Source organism: Coenobita brevimanus, chromosome 86 (assembly GCF_032717465.1).
Source record: "Coenobita brevimanus isolate Jiangsu-jjx chromosome 86, ASM3271746v2, whole genome shotgun sequence".
Classification (NCBI taxonomy): domain Eukaryota; kingdom Metazoa; phylum Arthropoda; class Malacostraca; order Decapoda; family Coenobitidae; genus Coenobita; species Coenobita brevimanus.
The window spans coordinates 36,408,255-36,422,116 of NC_137039.1; the positions used below are offsets into that span (position 1 = coordinate 36,408,255).

The 13,862-nt window shown below is 40.2% G+C and overlaps 1 protein-coding gene across 1 annotated transcript in view; it reads left to right on the forward strand.

Moving 5' to 3' along the window:
* Window positions 1-13,862, forward strand: part of Brd8 (Bromodomain containing 8) — a 33,246-nt gene extending 19,384 nt beyond the window's left edge. Inside the window, exons 13-17 of the mRNA XM_080280791.1 lie at window positions 3,532-3,666; window positions 7,724-7,873; window positions 9,559-9,736; window positions 10,330-10,488; window positions 13,831-13,862. Coding sequence (XP_080136917.1) covers window positions 3,532-3,666; window positions 7,724-7,873; window positions 9,559-9,736; window positions 10,330-10,488 — 622 coding nt within the window. The 3' untranslated portion in view covers window positions 13,831-13,862. The remainder of the gene's footprint in view (window positions 1-3,531; window positions 3,667-7,723; window positions 7,874-9,558; window positions 9,737-10,329; window positions 10,489-13,830) is intronic.

The window sequence follows — 13,862 nt, forward strand, 5'->3', positions numbered from 1 at the left end:
ATATAATTTCATTCAAGTACTTGAGTAGTGTGATGAGTAAGGATGGAACTTTTGGGGATGAAGTGCTTGAAAGGGTACAGCAGTGAAGGAAGGTTGTTGGTTCACTGAAAGCAGTGATGAGAAATAGGGAGGTGAGTATGGAAGTTAAGAAGTCACTGCATGATAGTATTGTGATCCCTACCCAGATGTATGGAAGCGAGGCATGGACCTTGCTAGAGGGGAACAAGTCAAGAGTGAGAGAAGTGGAAATGAGTTACTTGAGAGGAGCATGTGGAGTGACATGGAGGGACAGGTTGACAAATGAAGAAGTGAAGGAAAGTTGTCGGGTGGATGTGGATGTGGTTGAGAAAATTAGGAGAAATACACTGTGGTGGGTTGGACATGTGGAGAGAGTGGAGAATGAAAGACTGAGTAAGAGGGTGTATGTAGGTGACGTGGAGGGAGGGAGAGGGAGGGGAAGACTGAGGATAAGGTGGAGGGATGGAGTTGAGAGGTATATGAGGGAGGGGGGACTGAGCTGGGGGGAGGGCAGTCAAATGGTGGATGACAGAGCGACTTGGAGGCTTTTTGTCTGCGGCCACCCTTTGAGGGATTAGGGCGTCGGGCTATAGATAGATAGATTGATTGATGATAACATAATAGTACACGGCCTAGTGTAAGCACAGCCATGAGGCTATGTAGGATAAAAAATAATACTGAGGAAAACTTTCATCAGTTTCAGGAAGACATAGCCACTTCTGGATTTGACTGTGACCCATTCCTTCCCTATTAAAATGGATAGCTTAGTTGTATAATGCGCAGGACATACATTGAGAGCATTTTTTTTATTTAAAAAATGTGAAGTATATGTGGGGAAATACAGTAGCTTTATCATGAGATCTCAGTCTTATCAAATTTTTTGTAATATTTAAGAAGTAAATTTTTCTTGAAGACCATTCTTTCTAAGCTATATTGTATTCTTAATATATTTGTGAAGCTCCATTTCAGTGATTATTTAAAAGCTAACATCATTCACTAATAAGCCCCACATCTGCTCACACACCGTGCTATGACTTCTTTCATGCCTTAGTCAGTATGGGTCCTTAAATTGCAGTTCTTTCATTACTCCATTGTTTGAACCTTTCATGTAACACATCAGTGGTGACACGCTGAAGTTTACTTAAATTTTTGCACTTAACCCCTCGACACTGGGCTAAAATCTGCTCATGCTTCACATCATTACAAAAACAAATAAAAAAAAACAAGTAGCTGCACTTCTAGCCTTAATATCTCAGAAACTACAGCAGTTAGGTATATACTCTCTAACTCTTCTTCTTGCGAATGAAAGTATCCCTGGGTCTGTAGGTTGTTGTCTCGATAAGTAATGACATGAGGAAGAGGACTAAATTTCATCACAAGAACAGGATGTGTTCATCCATCTGCCCGTACCCCTGGCTACGGCTTTGCTCTCAACGTGATGACTTCTTCATTACTAGAGAAACTAGGTACAGTGGTGTCCAAGGCATGCCCTATGGCACCATCGCTGAGTCCTTTCCAAGTATCCATGGAAAGAAACTTGGCAGGGTTGGATGAGGCAAAAGTCCACTTGAAGAGGGAACAAAAATTGGACGAGAGAGGTTAAGAAAAGATCGTCCTGCACCTGGCAGAGTCACAGAGAAGACTGAGGTATGGTTGGGCGAGCTGGTGGGAGTCTACCCCAAGCTTTTGGTGACGAGATAAAGTGGTGGCCACTTCAAACTATGTCGGGAAAACAAGTGCGGTTCCTACCGACACCTGATTTTTTGACAGTTCTGACCGACGCCCGGTGGTTAGGGGTTAAATATTGACTTAAAATTTCCAGAAACAGTGTTAAAGTTGGGTATATTTTTATGTTGGTTCTTATAGTCATAAATAGTGGTGGCAGCTTTGGTGTACTTACCATGCAGCTTCCTTGATGAGTTGCCTCTGCCCAACTTCTTTAGAATTGCCCTGATTTCATTATTAATAAGCATTTTATATCTTTTCATGGTGCTACCATTCTTTGAAGATATTTTGAGGGTTTAGCTATCAACATTTGGCGATACACAGTGCTAGTTTTGCAATATTTAGTCAGCATCGAGAATGGTTAAATCTATCACTTTGGTCAAATAAGGCCAGCCTAAGCTAGCTTTGGTAATACAGTGGGGCTTTGAAAATATAGCGTCAACCTGGGAAACTAAACCAGGGTGTATTTTTATGGTAATTTTCCTCTTTATGTTTTGGGGAGTAGTAACTCTACTCTGTCAGAATTCATTCAGAAAAACTATATTGTTAGATATTCAAGAATTAGATTTGAAATTGCACTGAGCTTCCTAAATATTCCCCACTTGTCGTAACATCAATTAAATGAGGTGGGAACTGAGAAGTTGACAACTTTCTTTCTTTGTGTTGGCATGAGGGTGGGTAATCCATCCCTTTAGCAAAAGGTATGTACCTGCAGTAGGGTGGTTGGTCAGTACTAAGCAACATATGTTGCAGCTGCTAGCTTCATACCTCCAGTGGCAGAGGAGGGAGGAGATTGTTCCTGTGGCTTCCTGTCATCTCTGACTCACGGTCATTAAAAATTTAAAAGGCCTCTTGCAACATCTAATCCCAAATAACATGGGAACTGAGTAAGGTTGATAATGATTGGAATGAGTCAGTGGCATGTTTCAGTGCCTCATAGTCCTTTTATAATAATGTAGTATAAAAAATGAAATTGGTTCTTGTCTGTGATATATTCAGTATTGATTAGCATTATAGTACAGTATTGGAACATCTGTGTTGTATGTTTACTTAAAGTCAAGTGAAAGTGAAGATTTATTTTTTAAATACTGTATATGATTAAATTTTATTTGGCCAGTCTTTGTGCATGGACGCATTGTTGATAGCTTCTATTTTCTTGTTTTAGTTTCTTATTTCTGGCTCCCACCAACCCCAGAGGATCCTCCAGTGGTCAGTTGTATAACATGCTTGTCTGCCAGTCATCTAGACCTGGGTTTGATCCCAGCTGGGGACATAAATATAAGTAAGTGTAGTAGTGTCTCTTAGTTACATCATGTTTAGGTTCCCATGGTAACATATGTGCACACTAACTCATAAACACACCCACTGCAGTAGTAGAGATTCCGTGTGAATTTCTTGACTCATGTTCCAAAAAGCCCCCCTCTTTTTTGTGGTACTGTACCTGTGTGTACGTGTCTAGTGTTGGGTAAGTGCGGATCACTCCTTCAACGATAGAAAGTAGAGTCTCTCAGCCATGTAGGTTAGTTACCCTTCAAGACCCTTATAACACAGCTAGGATGTGTATTGTAAAGCTACCCAGCAGGTTACCAGTGTCAGGCATGTACAAGCCAGTCATTAAGATATACAGTTCATACTGGTATGTTTACATACTTACCTAACCAAGGGTAAAGTAAGATGTAGACGTAGAGGGATCGTAATGTACAAATATTGTACTTTATTACTAGAATCTTGATGCGGGTGTGTACTTGTGTGGAATCGATTGGATTGTAAACAGTGTGATATTGCCAGGGATTGGGTGAGTGAGGAGGAAAGTAGTTCAACCAGTAGCAGGAAGCGCAAGATATCGGGTGGGGACCTACTTGGCTGTTCCTCTCCCCTCATCACTGAGTCTGCACCTAACTCTCCGGCATCTACTCATTTTGGGTGAGTTTCATTTTACTCATTTCTTGTATGAGGTACGCGTGACTTTAAGAAAGCCCCTCCCCCCTTTTTATTTTATTTATTTTTTCATTATAAGGACTTCAATAGACTTCAATAGACTGGAATTTGTTTTTATTTGAATTGAGGAGCTGTCAGAGTAAATTCCTACATATCAGAAAAATTCCGATAAAGCCAGAAACAGTCCGGACTGCATGACCAATTCAGCTATGTTCACTATAATAAGGTAAATAGAAGACATGTTTATCAGTGTACATTACAGTATTATTATATATATTATATTATTTGGTCATTGTAGAAGGTATAATACGGTACAGTACCGCAGTGGTAGTTAAAACAGTTTAAAAACCGTTGGTGCGATCTGGACTAATGTCTGATATATCGGAAAAAGTCTGGGTTAGCAGGGGGAAGTCTGGATGTCTCTTTTATCGGACTTTTGCATTTTTTGGAATGACTTGGGCCCCAATTACAGTAAAGCCTTGTTATAACGGACTTCAATAGACCGAAATTCGCTTTTATCGGAATCGAGGAGTTACCGGACTAAATTCCTATACAGTATATCGGAAAATGTCCGATAAAGCCAGAAGCATTCTGGACTGCCTGACCACTTCAGCTATGTTCACCACACCAAGGTAAATAAAAGACATGTTTATCAGTGTACAGTACAGTATTGTTACTGTATATGTATTATACCACTTGATTATTGTAGTAAAGGGATAATACAGTTCAGTACTGCAGTGGTAGTGAAAACAGTTTAAAAACCGTTGGTGCAATCCAGACTAATGTCTGATACATTGTACTGGAAAAAATTCGGGTTAGCAAGGGGAAGTCCGGTTGTCGCTTTTATCGGAATTTCGCTTTTTTTGGAATGGCTTGTGCCCCGGTTAGTCCGTTATAGTGAGGTTTCATTGTACTCTGTTATAGTGAGGTCTTATTGTACAGTAATACCCCGATATACAATACCCTTCCATACAATACCCCGGCTTAATGATGGAGGTAGAAATACCACCTTACCCCACCTAACGATGGCCAAACCATAGTTTAACAATGGGTTTAGATTTTTTTTAAAAGATTTTGATGATATCAAAGACTAAAATTGTGTGTTTAGGTTGAATTATAAATAGTTTTTAGACTTAGATTAGTGTGTTTTAGCCATAGGTGGGGTAAACATCGTCATTTTGGGGTACAGTTTACTAAGTTTGATTTTTTCCGGACTTATATTTGTTGATTTTCCGATTTTATTCGTTGGTTTTAGTGAGTTATTTACAGGTGTTAGGCTCAGGTTAGCTTCTTTTACGGCTGTTAGCCATTTAGTTCGGCTTTAAACTTGTTTTTGGGCTCATTTGGGTGGGTTTTGGACTTGGTTGGGGGGGAAACCCAAGGCTGAAAAATGCATCCCATTACTTTACATGTTAAAACTACCCCGATATATGATACCCTGCCTAACAATGAGTTTTTACCTAACCAATTGCATCGTTAAACTGGGGTATACCTGTGAGTGTGTATATCTATCCATCCATCATCCAATCCTACATTGCCCCATGAGGAGCATAGGAGCCCGTGGCTAGGCATTTGGACCTGACATTTAAGATAAGAGTGACCAGCCTCACTCATCCCTAAGTGGCATTACATGAGCAATCAACCCCAACCATCCCTTGGATATAAACCTTCACCAGCTCAATCCGATTGGAGCGCAATAATTACCCACTAAACCACCAGGCGCCAAAACTTGGTTATATAGTTACCACCCAGCGTAGTAAATGGTTTCTTGGAGTACAGGAAACCGTTTGGCGTGTCACTCAGTGTAGAGTCACCCACAGGCAGAAGGAAGAGGAAAGAATGAATGAAGGAAAGAAAGACAGAAGAGGGGGTGTAAAGTTACCCATAGGCAGAAGGATAAGGAAAGAATGAAGGAAAGGAAGACAGAAGAGGATGGAAGGAAAGAAGGATGGAGGAGAGGAAAGGACAGACAACCGACAGCAGCACTACATCGAGTGAGTGGATGGTGAGCGCCCCCACCTACCACAAGTGTGTGTATATATATATATATATATATATAGATAGATAGATAGATAGATGGATAGATATAGATATATAATAGATATATATATATACTGTATATATATATACATATCCAGTTTAGTAAAACCTCACTGTAACAGAGTAATTGGGGCCCAAGCCATTCCAAAAAAAATGAAATTCCGATAAAGGTGACATCCGGACTTCCCTCTGCTAACCTGGACTTTTTCTGATATATCAGACATTTGTCAGGATTGCACCAACAGTTTTTAAATTGTTTTCAGTACCTTTGAAATACTGCACTGTATTATATACAGGCATACCCCAGTTTAACAATGTAATTGGTTAGGTAAAACCCCATCATTAGGCAGGGTATCGTATATCAGGGTACTTTTAACATGTAAAGTAATGTGGAGCGTTTACCAGCCATGGGTTTCCCCCCAAACCAATGCCAAAACCCATCCAAATAAGCCCATAAACAATTTTAAAGCCAATCTAAATGGCCTAACAGCTGTCAAGGAAGCTAACCTAAGCCTGACACCTGTAAATAACTCTCTAAAACCAACAGATAATATCTGAAAATCATCAAATACAAGTCAGGAAAAAAATCATGTTTAGTAAACCGTACCCCAAAATGACAATGTTCACCCCACCTGTGGCTAAAATGCATTAATCTAAGTCTAAAAACAGTTTATAAATCAACTGAAAAACACAGTTTTAGTTTAAAATATCATCAGAATCAGTAAAAAAAAAATAAAAACCCATTGTTAAACTGGGGTTTGGCCATCATTAGGCGGGGTATAGTGGTATTTCTAGCCCCATCGTTACACCAGGGCATCGCATCTAGGGGTATTGAATATCGACGTACAGTATTACTATTCACCACAATAATCATATGGTACAATGTATATAATAATACTGTACTGTACACTGATAAACATGTCTTTTATTTACCATATTGCAGTGAACAGAGCTGAAGTGGTCAGGCAGTCTGGACTGCATCTAGCTTTATCGGACTTTTTCCCATATATAAAAATTTAATCTCATAGCTCCCTGATCCCAGTAAAAGCAAAGTCTGGTCTATTGAAGTCTGTTATATCGAAGTTTTATTGTATGTATGTCTCTCTCTCTCTCTCTCTCTCTCTCTCTCTCTCTCTCTTTCTCTTTATATATATATATTTATGTGTATATATATATATATATATATATATATATATATATATATATATATATACATGGTAGATATCTTCTAATCTGAATAAAATCATCTAAAGGCAGCAAGATTGAAAGAAAAGATCATTTTGCCGTAGACATTAATGAAGATAGTTTCAGATTCTTGGACAACAAAAGCTGTTTCAGAACTTATACAGTACGGATAAAATCATCTGCTGTTAGGAAGAAGAAACTATAAATATATATATCTTAATGGAGAGGGAAAGAAGTGTTGCTGTGCATTTGTCTGACTTGCAGATACATGTACACCTCAAAGGGGACTATAAGGGATCGGCATTTCCATCATCACCACATTACTCATATCTTCATTATCCTGACCCCTTTTCCACCAAAAGATTGGATGAAGTAGCATCCAGAAACAGAAAAAGAAATAGCATGAAAGTGAGCCAAATGAAATGGTCCACACTTTTATTCAGGACCCTGAAATCCTTGGTACATCTCACAAGTTTAAAGTTCCATCAGCTGTTAGGTTAAAAGAAGGATTCCAAACCCCATGTGCATCTCCTTATATACTTCAGCCATCCAGCTTGACTCGCTGTAAATTCTAACCTCCAGGACTTCCATATCTCACTTTCTCACGTGGTCATTTACTTTTTCATTCAGGTGCCAAACCACACCTCCTCCCATCTTCATACTTGCACATATATTGTACCAGTTTACACTCTTCCTGTATCCATTTTCTCTGTTACTGTTACCAGTGGCTGATACCATTATTGTGAATTGCACTTGTAGGAATTTAGTTCTAGTAAATGACATTTTCTAATTGTATTTCTCTCTTCATTACCTTCAGGGATGATTCTGAAAGTGAGAAGGCTTATAGATCATGGAAGAAACCCATCATGATTCTCTGGAATAAAATAGCTGAACACAAGTTTGCTTCACTCTTTCTGCGCCCCATAACAGACGAGAAGGCTCCAGGTTATCACTCAGTTGTGTACAGGTAATTTAGTTGTCATTCTTTGAATGCAATAACCCGTTTGGGTATGGTTATATTGTTAAACCTGAAATTGTAAAGGGGAAGGCAAACCTCTGATTTTTTTACATCTTTTTTGAAATTGTGATCCAAACCAAAAGAAGCTTTGAACATTCTCTCACGTTGATAATTGCCTTAGGTAAAATGTAATGTAATGTAACTACAGTGAGCACTCACATAATGCTCGATCCTATAGCGCGAAACTCACGTAACACGAGAGGCAAAATATGATGTTCAAGTATAGCCACAACGCAGAGAAAATAGATATAACGTGGTTGGAGGAAGCTTCTCAGTTTTTACAGGACCTGACTATGCGGTGACAATGGACATATTGTGGTGGGAGGCCCCAGTTTATATTTCAAAGTCATACTACACGGCATAATATTGGGGTTGAAAATCACACAGCATCGCAGGTGATAGGCAGAACGAAGATTGCATGAGCTAAAAAATGAGACATCAAATATCACATGCAGTAAGGTGAGGCGGTGGGAGGTGCGGTTGAGGGCAACTGACAACACACAGGCGGTGAGGTAAGTGGGGGGTCGGGGATGGGTATGGGGAAAGCAGGAGCTTCAGGGTACAATATTCTCGCATTATGTGAACGCTCGCTGTATTATAAACTAGTCTACAGTTTCCTGTACAGTACATGTAGCATAACATAAAAGGACACCATCCTTCCTCACAGTGAATCCTCATGTTGGGCTTGGCCGTGGTATGTCTGATGTTTTCAATGGACTGGAAGCTAAATGAAGCTAATTAGCTGATTGCTTCCCAGCAGTTCCTAGAAGTTGTTGGGAAAAAGGAAACATGAGATGTGTAATTAGATTTGTGATGATGTGAGTCTCAGCTTGAACTTTGACAGTGTACAGTCACCCAGAAGAAAGATCACCTGGTGATTGTACTTGTGACTAAGTGTTCCATGCCTAAGAGTGATAATTGTGTGGGTACCTGTGACTAAATGTTCCATGCCCAAGAGTGATAATTGTGTTGGTATGTGTGACTAAATGCTCTATGCCCAAAAGTGATAATTCTGTGGTGCTTGTGGCTGAATGTTCCATGCCCAAGAGTGATAATTGTGTGGGTACTTGTTGCTGAATGATCAATGCCCAAGAGTGATAATTGTATGGGTACTTGTGACAAAATGTTCCATACCAAAGAGTGATAATTGCCTGGGTACTTATAACTAAATGTTCCGTGTCTAAGTGTGATAATTGTGTGGGTACTTATGGCTGATTGTTCCATGCCTAAGAATGATAATTGTGTGGCAAATTAACAAGCATGTAGCCACATTTCACCCTCCTGGTAGTACTTCCTGGTGTTGATGGTAGCCATCCATCAACCATGGTGTGCAGCCTTAGAATTATTGCCATTACTACCATATTATCTTTTTATAAATATAAAGCGTGGCTTTCCTTTCGAGAAGAAGAAAGCATTTTGGTCTATTTATTAGTATCTGTTTGGAATAAAAGTTTGCCAGAGTATCAGTAAGTTTAATTACATGATCATCTACACTGTACCTCCATCCTTCCATCATATTGTACCTATTTATTCATGATACTTACAGTACAGATATGTTTGTGAAGTTATTGCAAGTATTTGTAATCATTGCTGACATTAATTTACTTATGCTGCATTCACGTTTGTCATTACAGGCCAATGGATCTGCAGAAAATTAAGAGGAATATTGAGAGTGGCGTAATCCGCACAACAGGAGAATTCCAGCGGGACATAATGCTGATGTTCGTCAATGCCACCATGTACAACACCCGTGATCACAATGTCTTTCATATGGCACACCAAATGATGAAGGATGCTGTTGCAACGATCGAGGTGAGCAAAACTGTCACACAGTCAAATTATCAGCGAGTTGGTGAAGAAGTGCTTTTTTTTTTTTTTTCCATTGTTGTTTAACCCCGGTATGTTTGGTTGAACAAACTCACTGACCACAGATTTAGCCCCTCTGTGGAGTCATCCTACAAGTACAGTATAGCACATATACTACATAGGGATCAGACACTCCCTTGTGGTAGACAGTGCCCCATCAGGGTTGGACCAGGATACTTTCCACTCTGAGGTGCAGTGAAATATTGGGTTTGGCTCCCGGGTGGATGACATAGCTGCTCCACCTAGGGTGCACAACACCATTATGTTTAGGCTTCTTGTAGATTGGTGGAGTGCTATCAGTTGAACCCATCTAACCATTGCATTGTGTAAAAAGACAAAATAAAAACATGATGATGATAGGATATTTGATATTTGTGTGTGCTAATGTAAGAAGTTAAATTCTTTTATATTCGGTAATAGGAAATGTAATTCTTGTATGTGCCATCTTAGGAAATTTAATTCTTTTATATGCGGTCATAAGAATTGTAATTTTGTGTGTGCACACACTGGAAATCCAATTTCCTAAATTTCTTTTGTAGGAATTCCTCAACACTCAAATGCTGGCACGTGCAGAGGACACACCACAGAAGTTATTGCGGCGTGAGACACGAGAATCTTCTGCCAAAAGAACAGATGATGACCCCAAGAGAAAGAGGGACACACAGGATGACAAGGGTCTGAAGAAAAGGAGATTATAGGTATGAAGAGAACATTAGTGTTCTAGGTGGCAGAACGAGGAGACTATGAGTGATTGAATTAATAAATGTAGTTGTGGTTGCATGAAATGATGAGCATTAGTTATGAGGTAGAAATGAATCTCCTTGGTTACTGTAGTTGGTTTGTTTTTTCCCTTATACAACTGGGCCATTGTCACTGCATTATTATACTTGGCCCAAATGCCAGATCAAATCTTGAGCTGGACTTGGAAGTTGGGTTTGGGACAGTTCCATTCCTAGGTTCACATGTTATCTGTGAATCCACTCAACCCAAATCCAAGCTGGTAGTTCAGGAGGGCTGGTTGGTATCCTGATCTAAGCATGGCTAAGTCAACTTGATCATCTGTATTTAATGATACCTCCAATGAGTGGATTTTTTTTGGGGGGGAGGCTTGTAGTACAGTGGTCTCATGGTTATAGTGGTTTTTTGTTATCACTGCAAGATGAAAATCAGCACTCCTGCTGTTATCGCACATTTTTCAGCTGAGCTGGTTTCTGTCGACAGTGATGGTGAGTCTTTGATGGATTCAAGGATGGGGCCCAGCTTGAAGAATTAATGTTGGTAAAACATGAAATGCAGAGAAGGGACCCATTTTATTTGATGTTCTGCCAAGCAGGCACCCTCAGGAATAACACACTGAAATCAACAAGCTACTACAGTACTGTACTTGGAAATATATATATATTTTTTTTGAATGCAAGAAAGAAGAAACCAAAGGCCAGGAGCCCGCAAACTGTTCCTTCCAAGAAAAAACAAAAACAATACAAAAGAGAGCCAAATTCAAGATCCGTTCATTTCGAGATGCCTGGACACACTGCGTTGAAAGACTGGAGATCATAGGAAGTAGGAAATACAGACAGAGGGAGGCAGTTCCAGAGTTGACCTGTTGCATAAATGAAGGACTGGGAGTAACGGTTAACTCTTGCATTAGAGAGTATTATATATTATGTACTGTTCAGTCTCTTGGGATTACTGACAATCTTGGGGTCTTTCTTGTAAATTCCTTTCAGATTGTTCCTTTATGAATCAGGTTTGTTGCTCAATTTTCAGTGTTCCCACAGCATGAAGGTGTTCCACAGGGTGGTGTTGTTGGTACCACTCTTTTCCTGATTGCCATTAATGGCATTATATCCTCTCTTCGTGACGGTATCCATGCCTCTTTGTATGCCGATGACTTTGTAATTTATGCTGCTTGGTCCCATTTGACAGGACTGCAGTCAGCAACCACTGTTGCCTCAACTTGGGTTGAGACTCATGGCTCTAATTTTTGTGTTGCTAAATCCCATGCTGTCTCCTTTACTCATTCTCACATTATTCCACATCCCTCCCTTTATTTATATGATACTTCTCTTTCCTGTCAGCCCATGGTTACCCCTTTAGGTCGTTTTTTTTATTCCTGTTTGAGTCAGAAAGGCCATGTTTTTCCCTTCATGTTGCTTTAAAATGTTTACAGCGGCTCATTACTATAACATGTTCTTGGGGTGATGATTTTACTTTGCTGCTTTGTTTTCATATGACTTTAGTTTTATCAGAGTTGGATTATGGTGGCAGATCTATTCTGCCTCCAAATCTGTTTTACGTCAGTTACATCCAGTCCATCATATTAGTCTCCAGTTGGTGCTTGGCACTTTCAAATCTACTTTTGTTACTAATTAAAATGAGGTTTTCTTTCTCTCACACACCATCGTCTGCTTTTATCCCTTTGGTCCTCTGCCAGACTCCATCAGTTTCCTTCTACGTCTCAGTTGTCCCTGTTCTGTTGTAGATGCCTTTTCTTTTAGATCTTATTTATTGCCTCCCTCCTGTGTGCACGTACAGACCTTCCTAATGTCTTCCTCTTTGTCTCTGCCTAGTATTCTCCCTTACCTTCCCCGTTTATATCCCCCAAGGCTTTAACCATGCCCTTTTATCTGCTCATCTATATCCCCTTTCTGAAAATCGTCCTTCCTGCCTACCGTGCTCCGTTCTTTCTTTCTCACACCCTTGTTTACACTCTGTCAGTCAGTTTCAGTCAGTTCCTGTATACACAGGTAGGTCTAAAACTGATGGTAAAGGTTGTGCAGTTCTTTTTCCTTCTGCCTCGTGTCAGTATCTTTTTGCCATCTGTTGTCAGTGTTGTAACAGCTGAACTTTATGCCATCCTCTTTTCTGATTCTCTTAATGCACTCTGGCTCCTTTTTTTTCGACCCCTTACACACATCCCCTTTAGTTTTTAAGATGCAAGAGTGGCTGTTTTGCTTCTTAGTTCATCGTAAAGTTATCCAGTTTTTCTGGGTCTGTGGTCATACAGACATCCTGGGTAATGATGAAGTGGATCGTCTTGCCCGGTCTGCCGTTTCTCTTCCTGTTTCTGTTTCTTACCCACTTCCCTCTTAGGAACTTTCCCCAGTGTTTGAAACCATGTTATTTCAAGTTTGGCATTTCCACTGGTTGCATGACACTTGCAATAAACTCTGTTCTGTGAAACCATTTGTTTATCCATGGTCTTCACTTGGTCACAGGTACAGATGATGGGAAACTGTGTGTGCTCGTCTTCAAATGGGCCATACTTATCTAATCCATGGTTACTTCATGTCCAGTGATCATTGTCCCACTTGTTCATTTTGTTATTAATGCCTCACTGTCACCCACATCCGTCTACACTGCCCTTTGTTTCGTGATGTTTACCACACCTTTCCTCACTTGGTTCATATTCTTAATGAAGTTTTGCTTGAATCTCCCTCCTTTCCTGTTGTCCATCTTATGACCCTTCTTTGCCACATGAACATCGTTTTCAGTTTGTAGTTCGTTTCTGTCCATTCCTTTGTAGCTGTTTTAGTTGCCCTTTGATGTCACTTTCCTTCGTCTACCTTGTTGCCAAATAGCCTTGTGGCTTGGTGGCTCTAGGATATTCAGTGAATCAGTTATGAGTTTGGAGACAGTCGGTCAAAGGTCAAAGTGACAAGGCAGGGTCAAAGATGTGGCCTCAAACTGATTATAGGGCACAAGTGTTTCTCTCTCGTTTTGTCATATTCCGGTTATAAAGGCTCCAACATGCTTGCATGCATATGCCTTGGTCACCTAAAGGCGGCTGTCCATGCTGGTCAGTCTCTGGCAGCCTCCACATTCAGTCCCTTATCCCTGAGGTCACACTATGTGACCTCGACCCAGGTTATTTATGGTCTGCCTCTTGCCACCCTACCACCAACTTTCACACTTCTCGCTTTCTGCACCTAATTGTCATCCCCCGTCCTTTCTAATGCATTTTATTGATGTGGAGAGGCATCCCCTGCCCTTTCTAATGCTTTTTATTAATGAGATGCCCACTCCCACGGGAAACCCAGGGAGGGGTGTCGCAACACCCAACCCAGGAAGG